Consider the following 22,377-nt stretch of genomic DNA (forward strand, 5'->3'; position numbering starts at 1 on the left):
GCAGGGTGCCTGCAACTGATATACTAAGAAAATTGACATTTATGATGCCAGATTAACGTGTTTTACGCATGATTTCGAAAAGCAATTTTATGACTGGTTTGACACGTTAAAATCAGGTGTTTTCCAAGTGGTGAAAATTCAGGTTTGAAACATGTGGCTCGAACGTGTAGAATATTTTCAGTGTAGTCTTGACAGAAAAGCGAACTCCCTAACCGACGAAGGCGAGAAAGCCGCAAACACAGGCGACGTCCATCTCCTCTACGATGTCTTAAGTCGCCTTAGTGGGATCAAGATGAATGCTTCGATGCCCGTGAAAGACACGTCTGGACAGTTACTGATCGACCCGGCTGACCAGTTGAAACGCTGGTTCGGCCACTTTGGAAACCTCAGCATGATCCGCCAAGGGTTCGACGCATTACCCGTGTCAACACTGATGCTCCATCAGTGCAGGAGATAGAAACAGCTATCCGTAGCATGAAATCGAACAGGGCCCCAGGGATCGACCGGAATTTCGCACAATTACTGCATCAATTATTTTGCAACATATGGGAAACCGCCACATTTCCTGCCGACTGGTGCCGGACGATCCTGTGTGAACCATATTGTCACGCTCCGTTTCATTCTGGAGGTCGATAGAGACGAACCAGCCAAGGGCTCAAAGTCTCTTTAATAAAGACAAATCAATCAATCAATCATTCTGGAGCAAATCAATGAATTCCAAGAGTCTCACTACCTGGTGTTCATCGATTACCAAAAAGCTTTCGACCGTCTCAATCACGGATACATGTGGGAAGCCCTCAGGCGCAAGGATCTCCCTGAGAAAATCATCGGCCTCATTGAAGCACAGTACAGGGCATGTTCGTGCAGATCCTTATCTGATCCCATCCGGATCGTTGCTGGAGTGCGGTAAGGATGTATTCTGCTGGGAGCCGTGGCACAGTGGCTACACGTTCGTTTCATAAGTGGAAGGACCCGGAAAACTTATGGATATCGGTGAACGGCAACCCATAATGGAAGACCCTCAATCGGACTGGAAAAGTAACAACAGCCATACATCAAATATTATCGTGCTCATCATTCTACCAAGGACGGGGTAGAAAAGTGAAAGCAGCACAAATGCAAACCATTTCGATATAGTAGAATAAGAATATGATAGAATACATTTAGGCACTGTACAAAGTGCAGCTGCAATTGGAATCGCTCACGTAGTGCCCTAGTGGACAAAAGAACTGATAAATAGGTTAAGTGGTAAGAATAAAATAAAAAAGGATGAATCCTATCACTGCTACTGTTCCTCATCGAGATCCTGGTAGGCGCAATTGATCGTGTACCAAATCATAGGTTACTATGGCAGCCCATTACCGTAGAGCACCTAAATGACTTCGAACTGCTCTCTTAACTCAACGGCGCTCTAATATGTCGAGTAAGCTCGCTGATCTTGCCGATCGCTCCTCGGCGGCAGCTCCAACCATCAACGTCAACAAGACCAAATCGTTAGATGTAAACACGGTCAACCCTACCAGCTTCACGGTAGCTAAGTAAGTAGTGTAGAATGTTGAAAGCTTCCAATATCTTGGTAGCCAAAAGGCGTCCAATGGTGGCACCAAGATCGACAGATTAGTCGACGCACTAAAATCCGAATTTTCAACTCGATCGTAAAATCTGTGCTGCTGTACGTCAGTGAAACTTAGTGTGTATCAGCAGAGAACACTCAACGGCTGCAGGTCCTCATCAATAGATCTGCGGTATATAATTCGTGCATGGTGGTCGATTTCATCAAAAGCCGATAGTCGACCACACTCTACGCAGGGGTGGGAATGAAATCTGCAAACAAGCGTTAGATTGGAACCCAGCAGGACATTGCAGCATTGGCAGAGCCAGAGGATCATGACCGCGCAGCCTCAACTAGGAAATAAAGGAAGACGACAGAAATTTGCCCTGGCCACAGGTTAAGGCGATGGCTGGCAATCGCTCAGGATGGAGATCTTTCAATTCGGCCTTCTGCACCACCATGGTTGCTTGGGACTGAAATTAAGTAAGTTAGTATTGTATATTTGGGTGTCATCTATACGGCAATAAAACAAATACCTTATAGTTTATCTCTTAACTCTGTATTTCTAAACGTTGATCATTGCTTAATCGTACAAGAATCATATCGACACTTTCTTTTTTCATTGCTCTAAACAGCTAAAATAACATCATCCATGACTTGATTTCCGTTCTCCTGCTCCAGTCGATAAATAAAAATCTACATAATCTTTCTCGGAATGCGGACCGACTCCGACTTCCGACGCATCTGTAAGTACACTTTTTCTCCTGCAGCTTCTTCTGCGGAATAACGTTAATAGTAGTTTAAAATTACTAATATTATCACTTTCACATTAATGAATGTCTTTTTCATTTGTTTTGAGTTGCTGTTCGTTTCTTTTTTGTTCTAGCTACACGATTCATCATAAGTATTGGTCGTTCCCGAGGGAATGCTTTCCTCTGGTTTTCATGACAAACATAAATGCTATTAATATTATGATTTTGGGTACTTTTTGTAATCGCTTTCGTTGCTACAGGGGTGGAAAATATAGGATTTTTGATTATAAATAACTTCATCAATAACATTCCGACGAAAGCGACGACAAATATCCATTGTTCAGAAACTAAATCCAATCTACTTTTGTTTTTTTTTTTTTTTTCTATTTACGGAAAAGGAGACAGGGGGATACAGAGATACGCTTCAGTACAGCGCGATTGGCTTGGCGGTTGCTATTTGCTATGTTACTTTTCGCGCGGGTTGATTCATCATCATCACCATCGCACACACGCTAGGTATCTAACCTACTTATCTTCGGTGACGACCCTGTCGAGCATCGGTGATTGCACCCCACAGTTCGATGATAAAGTCGTCGGTGAATCCAAAGGCTTCCAGGTCGGACGCGTCAATCGCTTCGGCAAAGTCCATCGAGTTGGTTTTATTGCTTCCTAGGTCCCAGATCTGTGGGGAGAAATTGAAAGGGGGAACATTTGTTATCTTATGATGTTGCTTTATGTCATGTACTCAGTTCTATCTATATTTGTACACCCTAAACGCCAATTGTATGATTTTTCGGCTTTTCGGAACCGTATGAAGTTGATCACCAATATTAACTTCTTTTCCCGATCAGCCTAGATAGCTGTGTAGTGTCGGTAGCAGTTGGTTCAACTGGCTAAGAATAGCACTAGGGACCACCTGTTCCAGTGGTAGGAGTCCACTAATCAGGTGACCCCTTATTCAAGGTGTTATGCGGCTTTATGCTTACCGTGCCTAGGAATGAATGGCTACCTGCGCAAAGTCTGACAGCAAATTGAAAACAAATTTTGATGTTGTGATATTGCAAATTATGATAACTCAGGTTGTTGTCGTTTTGGTCGTTTTAACGGTTAAAACATCAAAAGTGAGAGCAGAAAAATGTTCCCATAACAGCAAATTGAAAAAAATTTCTGCTATCAGTGATAGCAAATTGATAACTGTTTTTGCTGTCAGTACGAAAAAATGGAAAAATCGATGAATATAGGGGTTTTTGGATTGATATGAAATCCTGAATGCCATAAGATAATTACACCAAATGATATACTCTTAGAGTTATTATACAAGGATGCCTAGAAATTTTAAAATAACTTAAAAGCTTATTTTTTTTGTAATAGTTTGAAGTGACAGCAAAACGAAATCTAAATTTGAAATCAAATTTAATCAAGACAGACTGATATCAAAATGTGATATCCATTTGTTGCTGAATACAAATCCAGTTTTCGATTTGCTATCATTTTGTTGTTGGACTCTGCTCGGGTCTTCTTCTTCTTCTTGGCGTAACGTCCTCACTGGGACAAAGCCTGCTTCTCAGCTTAGTGTTCTATTAGCACTTCCACAGTTATCAACTGAGAGCTTCCTCTGCCAATGACCATTTTGCATGTGTATATCGTGTGGCAGCCACGAAGATACTCTATGCCCAAGGAAGTCAAGGAAATTTCCTTTACGAAAAGATCCTGGACCGACCGGGAATCGAACCCGTCACCCTCAGCATGGTCATGCTGAATACCCGTACGTTTACCGCCTCGGCTATATGGGCCCTCTGCTCGGGTAGGGGGTCTAATAAAAACCTAATCGCAAACGGAGCCTGTGGAGTACCAGGGCACCCTCCACAGTATTTGCCCTTACTGTGCTAACCGGAGCAATAGCGCGGTGGACCTCGTGTTTCTCCGAGACAATCAGCTGCCCTCCTTCAATCTCATATTTGAGGCTGAATAAGGGCGGGATTATGAAGATGTTATTAATTAGTTTAAATTTTCACCTACATGGTTTCGCAGTATGCGTTTTACATAGTTCATTATGTGTATCCTCGCCTTTGGCGCATTCAAATCGTTACCGATCTGGCTTTATTGTTGCTGTTTTTTTCTTGTGCTGTGATTATTAAGAGTTTAATCTTGCCTAGTTTGGGTAGTGGCTACGGTTAGGATAGCGCAGATCAATCTTCAGCACAAAAGAACAGCAACGATCAATCTTTACAGACTTATGCAAAATGGTACAGCCCAAGTGCCGTTAGTCCAAGAACCTTACTTTCGTAAGGGGAATTTCTATCTAGGAAGCCTTGTGAATCCGGCGTTTGCTACTTTCAGTAAAAAGGAAATGGCAAACTCGCGTGTCATACCTCGAGCATGTGTGCTTGTCAACAACGCAATCGTTGCTACACTCATCTCTGAGCTAACTACTAGAGATGTATGTGCTATCACAATCGATGTATCTGTTGGAAACCTCAACAGGAAATACAGTTGACTCTCTACATCTCGATATTGGAGGGACCATCGAGACAGGAAGAGATCGAACTCAAGAACCAATTTGTAATGCACACTAGATTGAAAAAAAGTCCGTTACTAGGAAAAAAAAACCGTCAACGAACAGATGTCACTTCGCTTTCCCAGAATGTTTTGCACATAAGAAACGAGATCTAGCAACCTGTAGAAACGGGCATATCGACATATGGAGAGAAAATCTAGAACAAAAACGAATGAGATCGCATCGAGATAGAGAGGTATCGAGATAAGGAGATATCGACATGTAGAAAGGTCAAATGCATGCAGATTGAAGGAACCGACCAAACCGTCGAGATAGGGAGAGATATCGAGATGCAGAACATCGACATGTCGACTCGACTGTACGTTTATTGTTCGGTTTATTTACCGCATGATGAACCATCCCCTACGGATGCTTTCAAACAAGTCATCGCATACTGCACTGCAAAAGGCCTTCCGCTAATTGTTGGCAGTGATGCTAATGCTCACCATATAATCTGGGGCAGCTGGGTACTTTTTTTTTATTACCGTACCGTATTGGGCCTAAGAGTCCCAGATTTTCATGAAACTTTTTCCACAGGCAGGGCTCATGGATACATACTACAGGAGATAGACAAAATGATCGGGACAGGCAACCCGAGCAGAGGAGAACAGCAAGTTAATAACTACGACAATCTCATATTGTTATAATGAAGCTTTACATTACATTACATTAACTAAATTACATTAAAATAACATGTTTTGTTGAAGTACAAGTTTAGTTATTGTTATACTATTGATCAACTTATCAGCAATAGCACAACAGTAACAAGTTTTGAAATCACAGCAACAATTCTACAATTATGACTTGCCCCTTTGTGTTGTTCCATTTTTGTATTCAGTTAAGAAGGAAATTTCTAAACGACTACTTTTAAGAATTCCTTAAATAATTTTCGGACAAGCACTTGGAAGTTCTGGAGGAACCTTTCGATAAATCCCTGGAGAAGTCTTCAAGAGAACTACTGGCGCAATTTTCTCAGAAATTCCGAATCTTCTGAGCAATTATTACAATTCTTGGCAGAATCTTTTGAAAAACTCCTGGAGAATCCTTCGGAAAAACTTCTGGTGAAATCTTCAAAGAAATTTTCAGAGAAATCTTAAGATGAAGTTCAGGACTAATGATCACAGGAAATTCTGGAGGAGTCTTTGAAAACCCATGAAAGATTCCGTCAAAGAACTCTCGGCGAAATTTCTGGAAGATTTTTCGAGTCATTTATGGAAAAGTTTATGACCAAATCTGTCGACAAATTTCTGGAAGAGTTTTATAGTTTTAGAAAAAAATATTGCAAAAATTTCTGGTGAAAGTCCTGTAGGAATCATCAGAGGAAGTTCAGGAGAAATTATAGCATATTTTTTGGAGGAATCCTTGTAGAATCCAGGAGGAATATTCGACATAATTCTTGAATCCAGGGAAAAATCGGAGGAATTAAAACAATCTTTCCAATATCCCAAAAATTTTCTGCAAAACTGTTGAGCATTCTAAAAAAATCAGTTTCTATGCTGAAAAAAGAACAAAACAAAAGTCACAAATTGCTATCGACGATCAAACTTTTTCAAGGACACGTGCTGATTTCAAAACCGTGCTCCGAAAACAATTAAAGTACAACAGTTTATAAATTACAGGTGGAAATCGAAGCTCGTCGTATTTGATAATATACAGGGGATGGCCAAAATGTTTGGGATAGGCAACTTTTTTTCTCCCACAAAAAAATCAACATGCTGTAATTTTTCATAGAGTGCATCAAAAAATCTCAAATTTTGACTGTTTGTCAACCTATTATATGTGCATCATTGGTACAAAACTGGGCTCGATTGATTAATCTTTCGCAAAGTTAGAACCGTTCGGGTAAAACACTATTTTTCATACAACTCATTTTTGAGCTGTCATATCTCGGAAACCAGTGAACCGAATTGAATGAATTTTTAAACGTTTATCAATAATATAATTGATACTTAATACGACGTTATAAAATGTAATATTTTCTCACGGCGAATCAAGTTATACCGGGTTTTAATTTTTACCCATATAGAGAAAAATAAGTCAAATTTACAATACCACACAAAAATTATTAAATGTGTTCTTCCTTCAATCTAAATAGACTCTAATATATCTGATTAGAGATAATTTGAGAACAGAAGTGGAAAATCTTTGGATATCAACACTAAAATTTATTGACATTGATGTGAAAAAATTAAATTTTTTCGAGAAAAATCCAATTAGTGTCAATCCATGATAACTTTTTTCAACGTTTAAAAAGTACCTATGTTTTAATAGTTAGTGAAGCATTTACATATTGTTAGTGTACGTTCAAAATTTAATTCAATTCGGCTCACTGGTTTCCGAGATATGACAGCTCAAAAAAAGTTGTCTGAAAAACAGTGTTTTACACGAACGGTTCTAACTTTGCGAAATATTAATCAATCGAGCCCAAATTTGTACCAATGATGCACATATAATAGGTTGACAAACAGTCAAAATTTGAGATTTTTTGATGCACTCTATGAAAAGTTATAGCATGTTGAACTTTTTTGTGAGAGAAAAAAAGTTGCCTATCCCAAACATTTTGGCCATCCCCTGTAGAAATTACTAAAGTTCGATTATCTTGCGACTTCAAATCTCTTAGAATGAATTAAAAGCTGAATACAGTATTTTTTTTAACATTGATGAACCTCATGTTTTTCTTGTGAGACAAATCGAATAATTTGATATAATAAGTTTTATAACTTATTTAGTAACGAGTTTGATATCATAGCAAATTCTGCTTTCCGATTATTATCAATAACATATTAATATCAAAATTTGTTATCGAAATATTTTCCGCATTCATTGTTATTAAGTTGTTATTGAAACTAACAAAACAAGTTATTGAAATGGTTTTCCAGGAACATTTTTTGTTATGCAATTTGTTATTTTGCCGCTTATGACAGACAAGTTTATAACACAATATGTTATGGTAATAACTTAAAAATAATCGACAAAATAACACAGCTTTTTATGCTGTTGTTATTCCCTTCTGCTCGGGAAAATTTTCTCATCTCAAATTTATTTCAAATGGCTGTAAGTTTTCGAAAAGTGCATCAAATATTCTCAATTTTTTACTGTAAGTTCATCAGCTAGTTGTGTATCAGTGAACAAAATTTGGAAAAGATCAGGCTATTCTGCATGAAGTTATAAACATTCTAGAAAAAGGTATAATTATCCGATAGCCAACTTTGAGCTGTTATATCTTCGGATTCAATGAACCGTATGCAATGAAATTTTGACCATTTATGACTTATATAATTAGCTATGAAAAACGTTTGACTTAACTTTAAATTCTTAACAAGGAAAAAAATATTAGAATTCGATTATTTTGCTAATAAAACACCAAATTTTCTTAAATTTCAACATCGTTTCAAAACTCAAGGTACAGTTAATTTAAATTCCCTTTAATAGTCTTGAATATAAATGTGTTTTGAAGGAAAGTAAGAACATAGCCGGCAATTAATTAAAAAAATAATGGGATGCATATTAAAAATAGAAATCATAAAATAAATAAAATCGTTATAACTTTTTCTCTTGTTCATAATTTCAAGTTGAGTCAAACGTTTTTCAGAGCTCATTATAAAAGTCATAAATGGTCAAAATTTCATTGCATTCGGTTTATTGAATCCAGAAATATAACAGCTCAAAGTTGGCTATCGGATAATTAAACCTTTTTCTACAATCTTTATATTTTCGTGCAGAATAGCCCGATCTTTTCCAAATTTTGTCCACTGATCAGGGATGAGAAATGTACTGGAAAAAACGGTTACCGGCTGTACATTTGACATTTTTCCACACTAACATCACAGGCCCAGCCAAACTCAAACTGTTCGAAAAATAAATGCCCCAACATTTTTTTTCCAGCAGCCTTCTTCCTCGAAACGGTTTGCAAGCGCGAGAGCGCCGGTCCTCGAGCACAACGACGACAGAAATTTCTGTCTCTCCCATTTTCGCATTTTTCTGCGTTTCAAACCGCTTCTAGACAAACTTCTTTATATGCATCACAAAGCTAGGAGTGTGCTCTAGCTATTTGAGCAAACAGATACAAATTATTCACTAAAACAAATGAGTTATTAGCAGTTGAACATATTTGACATTTTTCGCAATCACCTGCCTCGGCATGACTGCCCATAAATAAGGACTGTTCAATTTATAAAACGGACAACTTTACAAGGCTATACAAAGAAGACGCGTAGTTGAAATTAAACCACCCTTGATTCGTTGTTCAGTACATCATCTTTCATTGTAGTAATAATTTTTGAATCGAATAAAAATAGTTTTATTTTAAAGAAAATCGGTCAGGTGTTAAATAAGGCGAATTTTTCGATTTCTGAAAATTGAAAATATGTATAAAATAACTGTTTACAAATGGTTTATCATTTTTAATACCAGAAAAGTATGTGCCATGCTACAGCAGCATGAGTAATGAGCATTCTGGCACAATTTAAACTCAATTGGAAAATTAAGTGTTGAGATATTAAAGTCTAAAGTGAGATTCGGTTTTTTGAATAAAATTCAATTGTAAAGCAAAAAGGGCATAAAAATATTAAATAATCAGTTGTTTTATGCATTCAGTCGAAAGTGAGAATAATGTGGTTTGAAATGCAGAAAACTGCTTCTTAATAGCATTGCTGGTTTGGTTACTGTGCGCCATTACAGACACAGTAATCAATACAGTTTCGTTCCTTGAAGGATCTTCCAAATAACAATGCAACCAAAAGCAAATTTTGCAAAACAATAATGTTGGAAATAAAAACTTTGCATCCGATTATTATTAAATAAGGTGTACAATAACATAGGACTAACTTTGTTGAAAATAAATAATAACAAGATTCGCTAGAGTCGAAAATCTGCATCAATGGAGCAAAAAGTATGATTTTTTTTAATTTGACCATCTTTATGGATTAAATTTAGGATGAAAAATGCAATTAAAAGTAAATTTCTCTTCTATATCATTTAGAGAGCAATATTCTACTACTCTGGACAAATTTTAAGCCGCATCCATGCTGCTATTGCAACACAGGACATAAATGAACATTTTTTAATAAATTCTACGAAAACAAGGTAACTCACTATATCCGGCTGGAAACTGCTTGGTGAATTATTATTGACCAACTTTTGAGCTTTACCTTTAGTAGAATAGTTTAAGATTCCAATACATTAAAAGCTTCATGAAAATGTGCATGTTAAGTATGTGGAAAGTAATGTCGAATTTTGAGAAATGGGTTTTTATTGATGTTTTACGAAAACCGCTTCAGCTACACAATAAAGAACGTTTTGCTTAATGTTATATTTTTCCTACATTTGAGAATAACAATAGAAAGTTATGCAAAAAGCTGATAATGATTTTATTGAAAAATAAAAAAGATATCGCACAAGCAAGTTGTGCGTTTTATAAATTGAACAGTCCTTATGTTTGTGGGGAAGCGAAAACTATCAAGCGCCAGCTTGACTGCCGACGGCGTGGCTGCCGATGGTATTGGTGCTGCCGTTGTTTTGTTTTAATCTTACTGTAGGTATCGATGAACGGAAGAGAGAAAAAAGCATTTTTGCCATCCCTGCCACTGATACGCAACTAGTTGAAGAACTTACAGTAAAAATTTGAGAATATTTGATGCACTTCTTGAAAAGTTACAGCTAATTGAACATTTTTTTAAAGTGATAATTTTGATTGTCCCGATCATTTTGTCTATATGAACAAAAAAAGAAAGAAAAATTTAGGGTCGCCTATTTTCCCGGAAAACTCAGGTGGAAATTTTTTATTTTCCCCTGACACTACTTATGTACTTTGAAAAATCATAACTCAAGAACAAAGCATCATAGAAACAAAGTTTTTTTTTTAGAAAATGAAAGCAAATTTTCTCAGAAATAAAAAAAAAATGAACTGGAAAAACTTTTCCACAAAATTTTCCACGGTTGAGAAAATTCGTAAAGAAAAGCCGGAGAAGCAATGCCCAAACTCGTTAAAAAATTTCAAAAAAATATTTTTTTGAGAAGGTTATTCCTTAAGCTTTAATCACTGAAATTTTTAGAATGCCCTTTTTTCGTTTTTGAGTTATGGCCAATTTTGTTGAAAAATGTCCAAATGTGCCATAAAAGCCTTTTCTTTGAAAAATCATAACTCAAGAACGAAGCATCGTAGAAACAAAGTTTTTTCTAGAAAATGAAAGCAAATTTTCTCAGGAATCAAAAAAAAATATGAAAAGGAAAAAGTTTTCCACAAAATTTTCCACAGTTGAGGAAATTCTTAAAGAAGAGCCGGAAAATCTATGACCAAACTCGTGAGAAATTTTCAAAAAAAAAAAATCATGAAGGTAGTTTTATAAGCTTTGATGCCTTCTTTGTTCTTGAGTTATGGCCAATTATGTGAAAAATTATCATATAATTTATGCGTACATGGTTATTTTTCACAAAATTGACCATAACTCAAGAAAGAAAAAAAAGTCCATTCCAAAAATTTCAGCGATCAAACCTTATGAAAATACTTTCTCAAAAATATTTTTTGAAAATTTTCCACGAGTTAGGGAATAGTTTTTTTTGCAATTTCTCATCGTAAAAGGCTGATTTACCTCACGCAAATCTGACAGGAAAAGGCCTAATTTCCCACACCAAAAAAAAAACAGACAAGCCTCGTTGGATAAATGTACGACTCGTCCTTGTTGCGTAAACTACTATTCCGGCATTCCTTTTTGAATTTTCTTAACGGTGGAAAATTTTGTAGAAACCTTTTTCCACTTAATTTTTTTTTTGTTTCCTGAGAAAATGCTTCAATTTCACTTCAACTTTGTTTCTATGATGCTTCGTTCTTTAGTTATGATTTTTAAAGTAAATACGGGTACGTTCCGTTTTTGTCACTATCCGATTTCGTCAACATTTCATTCCGTTTTTGTCAACACTAAAATTGTTGTCGTTTTTTTTCCTCGAACACGAATTATTTACAGTTTGATATTGATCTCGGGGCAATGCAACAATAATGAATTTTAAGCAACCACCAATGATGACATAGAAGACGTATACGCCACAGTAGCTTTCAACATATTTTAAATTCAGCTGTAAATATCGTTAATATGTACATGTTTTCGCAAACGCATAATTTTACTTCTTATTTGAACATGAGAAAAATTAAACCAATAGTCCAATAGAAAAATTAAAACGAACCAATTTAATTTATGAAAATCTGACAGGAAGTAACACGTGAATACATATTAAAATCATCAACAACAATATTGTCATTTTGTAAAATGGCTCAATCATTTTTCAAGTGTAACATAAGTAGCTTATCCAGATTCCTTAATGGATTTCTTCTGAGAAATTGCCAGGAAATAATTCAGAAGTTCCTTTAGGTGAATTAGTCTTCCAGAAATAAGTTTCTCTAGGAAAGAGGAGTTCAGGATCTTGGAAAACGATCTGGGGATTTCTCCAGCAACTCTTTAAGGATTCCCAGAAGAAATCCTAAATAAATCCCATCAATTCTGCAAATATCACTCGAACAACAATTGGATGATTTCTTGAAAGAACTTATACAGGACTCATAGAAGTGGAGCGGACCTGGTGTGATGGTTAGAACACTTGACTTTCACGCCGAGGACCTGGGATCGAATCCCACTCCCGACAAACTCGCAAAATGTGAGTTCTTCCTTCGGAAGGGAAGTAAAGTGTGGGTCCCGAGATGAACTAGCCTGGGGCTAAAAATCTCGTTAATACAGATAAAAAAAAAAATAAAAAAAAAATAAAAAAAAGGACTCATAGAAAAAAATCCTCAAGGATTCCCACAAGAAACTTCTGGAGGATTCTCAGGAATAACTCCCGGAGATTTCTATACACAACATCAGCAAGACTCCAGGAGAAACTTCTGGAGGATTTGCGGAAAGAATTCCTGAAAGATTACTAGACTAAACTTCAAGAAGATTTCCAGTAAACGCAGCGAGAAATCGGGGGGAATTATTATTATTAAATTATCTTTATTACGAGATTTTCAGCCCAAGGCTGGTTCACTTACACAGCTAATTGCGTTCGGTAATTTTACCGAAATCTCAACTGCTGAGCGTTCGGTAATGGATTTTTAACGAAATTCTGTAAAAAAATAACAAATTTCGGTAAAATGTTAACGTTTATCTGTCAAACTCTAACGAACTTCGGTAAAAGTTGCTACTTTTACCAATTTTTCCCTGTAAATAAACTTGACGGTTGAGATTTCGGTCAAACATTACCGTAGTCGGTGATTTTTTCTAACTGTGTAGTGATCATGGGGAAATAACAAAGATAAAAGATAGAATCCAATTGGAAAATCTCTTGGAAGTATTCATAATAAAAGTTCCAGTAGGTGTAGGTGTTTTACTGCGCATAAATACCATAACAAAGTTCTCTAGGAATCCTTTAAAGAAATTTTTGGAGCGACGACATTCTAATATCATAAGAAAAAAGAAAGAATCCAAAAAAGAATTTCTGATGAAAGTCTAGAAAAACTGTTGAAGGAATCCCAGAAAAAATTCTGGAAGAACCCCAGTAAGAACCCCTGGAGAAATATCTGAAAAAAAATCTGGAGGGATTTCAGAAAGTAATATTGGAAGAATTCCCGTAGAAAATTCTGTAGAAACGAAGAAACTCCTATACAGGTCAGACTCGATTATCCGGAGCCGGGATCTGATACTTTTCAAAAACATAAGTATCTAGGGAACGGAATACTCTGAAAAGCTGAAATTTGGACATTATGTCAAGCCAACATTGATAAGTAATCAGTCAAAATTTCAGCTTTTCACAGCATTCCGTCTGCGAGATATATTTTTGGGAAGTGCCAAAACCTGACTCCGGACAATCGAGTCCGACCTGTATTTCAAAAGTAAAATCTTGGTGAATCTCCAAAGCAACTCTTGGATGAATTTCAACAGGATGTCTAGGTTGAATCCCAAAATGTTTTTCTTAGCCCACCTTGTGCATTAGGACCATTCGAGACCCAAACCGTACACTACGTCAGCGAGCTGTTCCCAACATAATGCATAAGGAAGGTTAATAAATTCTAATTCCTGGTGGAATATTTGAAGGGATACCCGAAGAAACTCCAGGAGAAATTTAAAAAGAGACATCTAGGTTGATCCAGGAAGAGTTTTTTGAAGAAACCATAAGGAGCAGGAACTCTTTTCTCTAAAAATTCTTATCGAATTCCAAAAAATAAACAAGCGGCTTGGTACAAGGTAACCATGAAGAATTCTGGAGGAACTTCCTGGGGGATCCAATACTCTGGAGAAGTAACAAGTGATTGCTTAGAAAAAATCCTGGAGATTTCCCCAAAAGTATCCTAGACGAAACATTAATAGGAATCTGTTTAGATAATACTCGTGGTAAAATACTTTCCCTTCCTTCCGGAAAGCATTTCACCACGAGTATTATCTTCACTGATTCCTATAAATGTTTCGTCTAGGAACATATCTTTTTTTTCATTTTCATTTTCATTTTGCAGCATTTGGTGGGGCAATAAGAGCGCAAGTCAATCCAAAGCCGAAGATCAAGGAGGGGTAATGGCCGTAATAGTCCGTGCGGACCACATGAACACCATCGGAGGGGTAATGGTATGGGTTGGGGGAAGGAATTGGAGTGGACTTGACACAATTATGCAAATAATACGGCGAAATTCAATGAAACATGGGTTTAACCCCCCACTTCCCATGGTTGTTCTAGCTAGAGAGCACCATCGATTTTCGACGAAATCTGTACAAACGGAATTAGATAAATATGAAGCAATAATTTTTAGAATATGACTGTAACCTCATAAGTTTTTACCCAACTACTAACTAGTTGTTTCAATAGTAAAACTATTGATAAACAATCAAGGACCTATTGGTTTACAACAAAACAAAGTTCATTGATTTCGAAAAATTCAGCCAATTTGCAATATTTTTTGTTCTAGCGCTTCTTTCGGAAACGCTTTTTTGGCAAAGAAATAGTCGTTTAAAGTCGTGGGAAGGGAAGGGTTTGATTGGTTATGTTTAGATGAAAAATATGCAAATCAATTTTGACTTGAAAATACATAAACAACAAAACAATGAAATCATTTTAGCTGTCTAAATTTAAAAATTAAAAAAAAAATGAAAATTCAAAGACTAAACCTTCTTTTCTAGACCCAAGAAAATTCAAATCCCAATTTAATAAAATGTGTTGTAATCCTGGCATGTCATTAACGTCTTTATATCCTAATTCCTACCTGTTACGTTATGCCACAATAAGATCTAGGAGATAATCAAAAACACGTATGGTCTTTCGGATGGCTATTACGTTGAAAATTATAGAAAATACAGTACAGGTCGGACTCGACTATCCGGATTCAAACTCTGAAGCCTCCTTAAACCACATCTGGCAAACGGAATGATGTACAAAGCTGTAATATTTACTGGCTACTAATCAAAATTAGCTTGACAAAATGTCAAAATTTTAGCTTTATACATACAACATTTCGTTCCCCAGACACACGTTTCCGAAGCTTCAGAACCCGACTCCGGACAATTGAGTCCGACCTGTACAAACGTATTACGTGGTATTACTAACACTCGAAATAGGAGCTCCTGCTCAAACGGTTCCAATCTCTATGCACCCGTTTGGAAGATATGTATAAATAATAATGAAAAAAAAAATCCATGTTAATACTGTTATCCTGCCCATAGTTTCCTATTACTATCTACTTTTGTCTAGGCTCAAATGGTAGTGCAATTTCTAGCGCCAATTGTCTTCTAGATTATTGCTTTAGTAATGATGAGTAGTAAGTGTAACGCAGATACCACCCACACCCAATTTTACGTAACGCTCCTCAAAATCTAACTGCAAATTCCTAAAATATTGGGTCTATGCAAGCTGAACTATGACATTGCTTTGGAAATTGTGATAGGCTCACTGCGGATACTCCTCTGGTCCCCATTAGCATTTACGGCCGATTTTTTCACCTCTGCTCAGCTCTTAAACCAGATTCACATCTATCTTAAGGCTGAATCAGAACTGAATAAATTGGCGCACAAAGTGCTAATGGGTTAAGCCCTCCCATCGCGTCAAGATCGAATATCCATGGGGAGGGACTAGGAACATATCTTTTTTTTGTTAGAATATCGAAATTACGTTCCTGGAGATTTATCATTCCTTGAAGTATGTCATATTTTAAAACGCCGATCCGAATACTGGAATTGTAATATGTGTTATTATTGCGTTCAACGAAAATAAATTTCCGAAAATGTGGTGAAAACCTCTTGTCGGCGTCACAGTAAAAAAAATATATTTTGAACTGTGCAACCAAGACATCAAAAAACAATTAAATTTCATAGTGAACTGCATATTTTTACTTTTGGGATGTGTTTTACAGTAAAACTTCCAATTCATATTAAAATGTTGCAAAATATTTTGTCAAAGAAAATTATTCCGTTTTTATCACTATTCCGTTTTTGTCAACTGAAAATCGCGGGCCGTGTTGTTAAAAACGGAACATACCTGTAGTGTCAGGGGAAAACAAATAATTTCCACCTGAGTTTTCCGGGAAAATTGACGACCCTGAATTTTTCCCAATTTTTTTTTTTTTTTGTTCATATATTTATGAGCCCAGCCTGTGGAAAAAGTCTCATGAAAATCTGAGACACTTCGGCCCAATTTGTACGATAATAAAAAAAGAATGCCCTGGAGCAAAAAGTAAGTAGTTTTTCACAATGATCATCATTGTGGATTAATATCTTTCTTCTGTATAATTTAGAAAGCGATTCTCTACTACACTGGACAAATTTTGAGCTGAATTCGCAGGGACTTCAATAAGTATTTTTTTTATTACTTTCAATGGAAACAAGGCAACTCAGTATATCAAGCTGCTTGGTAGCTGCTTAGTAGAATGGCATGAGATTCCAATACATTAAAAACTTGATGGAAATGTGAATATTAAGCATGTGAAAAGTTATGTAGAATCTTGAGAAATGGGTTTTTATTGAGGTTCAACGAAAACCGCCTCAGTTACATGATGAAGAACAGTTTGTAAAATGTTATATTTTTTCTACATAACAGAATAACCATTAAAAGTTATGCAAGAAAACTGATAATGATTTTATTGAAAAATAAAAAAGATATCGCACAAGCAAGGTGTCCTCTTTATGAAATGAACAGTCCTTACATATTGGTTTATTTCAGACCTAAGTCGATATGTGAAATCAAATATCCCCAACAAAAATTCACCGAAGTAAAAACGTCGGCATTCTAATTGAAGCGTCGCCGACACAGACAATTCTTATGCGTCGGTGAAGCCCATATTAGAGTGCCGACGCCGAACTTCGCCGAAGTTTTGACTTCCGAACTTCCAACTTTCTCTCGCATGATCAATATCAGGTTGCTCTAGTTGCTTCTAAAACGCTTATTCATGCCTACCAATTTTCTCTAGGATGTTAGGCTAGGCCCGCGGCCCTACCAACGGAAGAGCAGCTTGGAGTAGCTAAACTTGAAGATGGCTGGAGGGACATCCGATTCGCCATAGGTAGTATCTCGGCTACAGCACTAGGCTTCGCGACTCCAAATCACAGAAACGACTGGTACGACGGCGAATGTGAACAGTTAAAAAACGAGAAGAGTGCAGCATGGGCGAGAATACTGCAACAATGCTGTACGAGAGCGAATGAGGCACGTTACAGACAGGCGCGGAACAAGCAGTGCACAGTCTTCCGGATGAAGAAACGCCAGCAGGAAGAACGAGATCGCGAAGCGGTGGAAGAGTTGTACCGCGCTAAGGACACACGAAAGTTTTACGAGAAGCTGAACCGCTCGCGCAGAGGCTTTGTGCCACAAGCCGACATGTGCCGAGATAATCACGGGAATATTCTCACGAGCGAGCGCGAGGTGGTCGAGAGATGGCGGCAGCATTACGATGAACACCTCAATGGCGACGTTGCAAGTACCGAAGGTGGCATGGTAACAGATCTAGGAGTATGTGCACAGGACGAAAGACTTCCGGCCCCTGATGCTGACCTCCAAGAGATTGAGGAGGAGATTGGCCGGTTGAAAAACAACAAAGCCGCTGGAGTAGATCAACTACCAAGCGAGCTTCTGAAATACGGTGGAGAAGCACTGGTGAGAGCACTACACTGGGTCATTACCAAGATTTGGGAGGAGGAAGTATTACCGGAGAAATGGATGGAAGGTATCGTGTGTTTCATCTACAAAAAGGGCGACAAGGTGGATTGCGGGAACTACCGCGCGATCACACTACTAAGCGCTGCCTACAAGATACTGTCTACTCTCAAATTTTATGCCGCCGTCTATCACCGATTGCAAGAGAGTGCGTGGGGAAATATCAGGCTGGATTCATGGGTGACCGCGCTACAACGGACCAGATGTTCGCCATCCGCCAGGTGTTGCAGAAATGCCGCGAATACAACGTGCCCACACATCACTTGTTCATCGATTTCAAATCGGCGTATGATACAATCGATCGAGAACAGCTATGGCAGATTATGCACGAATACGGATTCCCGGATAAACCGACACGGTTGATCAAGGCGACGATAAATCGAGTGATGTGCGCAGTTCGAGTATCAGGGACACTCTCGAGTCCCTTCGAATCTCGCAGAGGGTTACGGCAAGGTGATGGTCTTTCATTCTTGCTGTTCAACATTGCTTTAGAGGGTGTAAAAAGGAGAGCGGGGATAAACACGAGTGTGACGATTTTCACAAAGTCCGTTCAGCTGTCTGGTTTCGCCGATGATATCATTGCTCGTAAATTTGAGACGATGGCGGAAACGTACATCTGACTAAAGAGTGAAGCCAGGCGAATCGGATTAGTCATTAATGTGTCGAAGACAAAGTACATGATGGCAAAGGGCTCCAGGGAGGAATCACCGCGCCCGCCAATTTATATCGACGGTGATGAAATCGAGGTGGTTGAAGAATTCGTGTACTTGGGCTCACCGGTGACCGCCGACAACGACACCAGCAGAGATATTCAGAGGCGCATTGTGGCAGGAAATCGTGCTTACTTTGGACTCCGCAGAACTCTACGATCGAATAAAGTTCGCCGTAACACGAAGTTAACCATCTACAAAACGTTGATTAGACCGGTCGTCCTCTATGGGTACAAAACATGGACCCTACATGCAGAGGACCAACGCGCCCTTGGAGTTTTCGAACGGAAGGTGTTGCGTACCATCTACGGCGGAGTGCAGATGGAAGACGGGACTTGGAGAAGGCGAATGGACCACGAGCTACATCAGCTGCTGAGAGAACCAACCATCGTCCATACCGCGAAAATCGGGAGGCTACGGTGGGCGGGTCACGTCATCAGGACGCCGGATGGCAACCCGACTAAAATGGTTCGCGATAGTCATCCGACCGGTACAAGAAAACGTGGAGCGCAGCGAGCTAGGTGGGTCGACGAAGTGGAGGACGATCTGCGGACCCTACGCAAAGTGCGGAACTGGAGACAAACAACCATGGACCGAGTGGAATGGAGTCGGCTACTATGTACAGTAGAGGCCACCCCGGCCTTAGCCTGATCGGTAAGGTAAGTATGTCAGGCTAGGCGCACCAACTAGGTGTAGCGTACGTTCAACGATGGTTTTATTGATTGTCTGGGTCATATTTACCCCAATATCTTTACTATGGATAATATAGCCCTGTACCGATATCAAAGTAATTCCATGTAACTTATCCTGATACCCACCTGCGTCGCTAGTTCTGTGTCGTTGATTCCCATAAACGAATCTAGCAGTGTATTGATGGCATCTATTCCACACTGTGTTGCATCGTCGTGCTAAAATGAGAAGAAAGTCTGTATAATTGGACGTTTCCCACAAACCTATATTCACAACAAACCTCGTCCTCAATGGCGGCATTGCCATTAGCCTTAAACCTAAGCGTTTCCTTTCCACTGCCGTAGCCACCCGGTTTCGACTGTTTGGCACCGCCTTTACGCGGTGCAATACCCTGGAAACCACTCTTCATCGGCTCGACCAATCGAATCGTGAACGTCGATCCAGTAGGAATATCCTTCAGCATGCGGGCCACCTCGTAATGTCGCTTGCCAACCACATTGACACCGTCCAGCTTTTCGATGTGATCTCCGACCTGTAATTTTAGGGTAGATTAGTTTAAACCTCAACTTGGTTATAGTATTGAATAAAATAACAAGATTTGGTCAAACATTTCATATTTTACGGTTTCTCATATTTTATGGTATAAAAACCTAATTACTAAGTAACTCTCACCAAAAAAAAACCCACCTGTATGTGCTGGATCCGGTCGATGACGCTGCCGCTTTTGATCCGCTTGATGAACGCATATCCGGCACCGTTGTCGGTGATGGTCAGTCCGAGGGCGTCTTCCGATTTCACTATTTCCACCTCCTTCGGTCGGCCTTTTTTGTGTGCGAAGATGAAATCATTGAGGCCGATCTGACCGCCCAGCAGGTTGCTCATGTCGACCTTGTGCGAGTTTAGCGTGCAGAATAGAATCTGAAAATGGGGAGAACAAAATGGATGGATACAAGGGTTATGCTGATTGCCAAAAGTTCGAGGGTTTTAGCTACCAACAGTTCCGGTGTGTGCATCTGTGATTTAAGTAAACGTTGAAATAATGAATGATTAACAAAAAAATTGAAAATAATAATTATTTAAATTACAGTTTTACAAAAAATTTACTCATTTTTTACATTTGAAGCTTATTGTACGCAATTGCACATAATTACAGTTTTTATGTATAACCCACTTCTAATGGCCAAGAAATACATTCAGAATTCGTTCGGAATTCAGAATTTATCAGGCTATATATTTTGCATAACGTATACCAGAAGATCCAGATGGGATAGAAGAATAGTGTCTTGAGAAAAAAATTTCGACAAGCTAAAAACTGTCTGACAATGGTGACCTTGGTTCGAGATTCGTCCGCTAGGCGGCACCAGTGCCAATAGCCAAACTCCTATGTCTTAAAATCCTGATGAGATAGAATGATGCCGTCTTCGGTAAAGTTGATCAGCAAGCTAAGAACAATCTGATAATTGTGACTTTGATTCGCGATTTATCCTCTAGATGGCACCTACGCAAGTAGGTGGGAAAATATGACGAATAACACATTCAGTTATTAAAAACTGAATTACTGAAGAACGAAAACTAATATAGGTTTGATTGAGATAAGAGGTAAAACATCAGAAATAATATCAAAATCTAGTATGAAGAAGTGCTCAATAATAGCTCGTATTACAAGATCAAAACAATATCAGTCAAGATTTATCGACATTTTTCCTTGAAAAAAGCCAACTCCACAGGCGGCGATGCTTATCACTCAACTGTGCCTCACTGTTGTGAGTTTTGAGGGGAATAAGAGCATTAAGTTCTTCGTTTTCACAGCTCAAAAAGAGGCACATGGCATTTCACTAACATTGATCCAACTCTTTGGGTGTATGTGTTTCATTTAGTTCACAAGAACTAAATTTGTTCTTATGTAGATATTTTCAGATATTTATACAAGAACAAAAACTGATTTCATATCGCTTTGAGTTATTCGTGCGATAATTATTAAATCTTTGAATAACACCTGAATATCACATAGAAATATGACATCAAAAATTGTTCGATTTGAGATCTGATTTTGATATTTTTGTCTACCTGAGTAGAGGTCAGCGATTCACCGACGCCCCCATAAGTATCAAGGAGTTGGATATTTGGAATTGGTTGATTTGGGATTCACTATAATCGAGTGATGCGGCAAGATTCAGATTATGTAAGTGTATTTGAGTAGGTCATGCAAATGTGTTGGTGTGAGTGTAAACGTTTTAGTATATTTAAACACCATCGTTGGGAGTGACGTAGCTAAGAGATTTTGACACTCCAAGGGCCTTTTTGCTTCGGGGTTGGGGAACAGACATTTACACTGTGTCCTGGCTAACAATCATAGGCTTAAGCGCCATTGATCGCTCTCTGAAACGATAAGAAATTCGTTATGTGGATGGGAAGGGATAATAGGGAATGGAATATATCAATTTATCGAGATGCCAGCGACTCACCGACGCCCTCGTAAATAGAAAGGAGATGGGATTATGGACGGGAATGATCTGGAATTCAGTATGACTTAGTTATGCGACTGTATTATTAAGAATAGTAATATAGGATAATGGTTCCCTTATTAAGCATATGGCCCCCAATTTCATCCTACAAAAAACTACAGATTGAAGTACTGCTTGTTTTGTTTCTTATTTTTGTATTTTTACAAATGGACAAATTTTGAAAAAAACAAAGTGTGCAATGTTGCTTAAAAGACCTAGTGTTTATGCCCACCAAGTATCGTTGAATTCTGAGAGGGTGCTGCCAGCCCCGTAGAAGGGTTGGCGCGAAGTTTGTCTAATGCTAAATTGTCTAAAAACGTATAAGAATGCTCCCATAACGCTAAAGCTACATCGCACGTCTCAGCTGGATAATGATTGTAGAAAAACTATGCGAAACTATCATTAAAAATGGCTACGCAGTCTCGAAATTAGCAAACGATGGTTATTACTTGCC

At 38.2% G+C, this 22,377-nt stretch overlaps 1 protein-coding gene across 4 annotated transcripts in view; it reads right to left on the minus strand.

The window, feature by feature from the left end:
- Window positions 1–2,093: 2,093 nt before the first annotated feature.
- Window positions 2,094–22,377, minus strand: part of LOC115265416 (PDZ domain-containing protein GIPC3) — a 106,310-nt gene continuing 86,026 nt past the window's right edge. For all 4 annotated transcript variants that reach the window (XM_062854409.1, XM_029870412.2, XM_062854407.1 and 1 more), the window contains exons 3-6: window positions 20,107–20,337; window positions 19,700–19,951; window positions 19,548–19,637; window positions 2,094–2,986 (exon numbers count right to left, since the gene is read on the minus strand). In XM_062854409.1, the coding sequence (XP_062710393.1) occupies window positions 2,834–2,986; window positions 19,548–19,637; window positions 19,700–19,951; window positions 20,107–20,337 (726 nt within the window). In that variant the 3' untranslated portion in view covers window positions 2,094–2,833. The remainder of the gene's footprint in view (window positions 2,987–19,547; window positions 19,638–19,699; window positions 19,952–20,106; window positions 20,338–22,377) is intronic.

The sequence above is a fragment of the Aedes albopictus genome, chromosome 2, assembly GCF_035046485.1.
Source record: "Aedes albopictus strain Foshan chromosome 2, AalbF5, whole genome shotgun sequence".
NCBI lineage: Eukaryota > Metazoa > Arthropoda > Insecta > Diptera > Culicidae > Aedes > Aedes albopictus.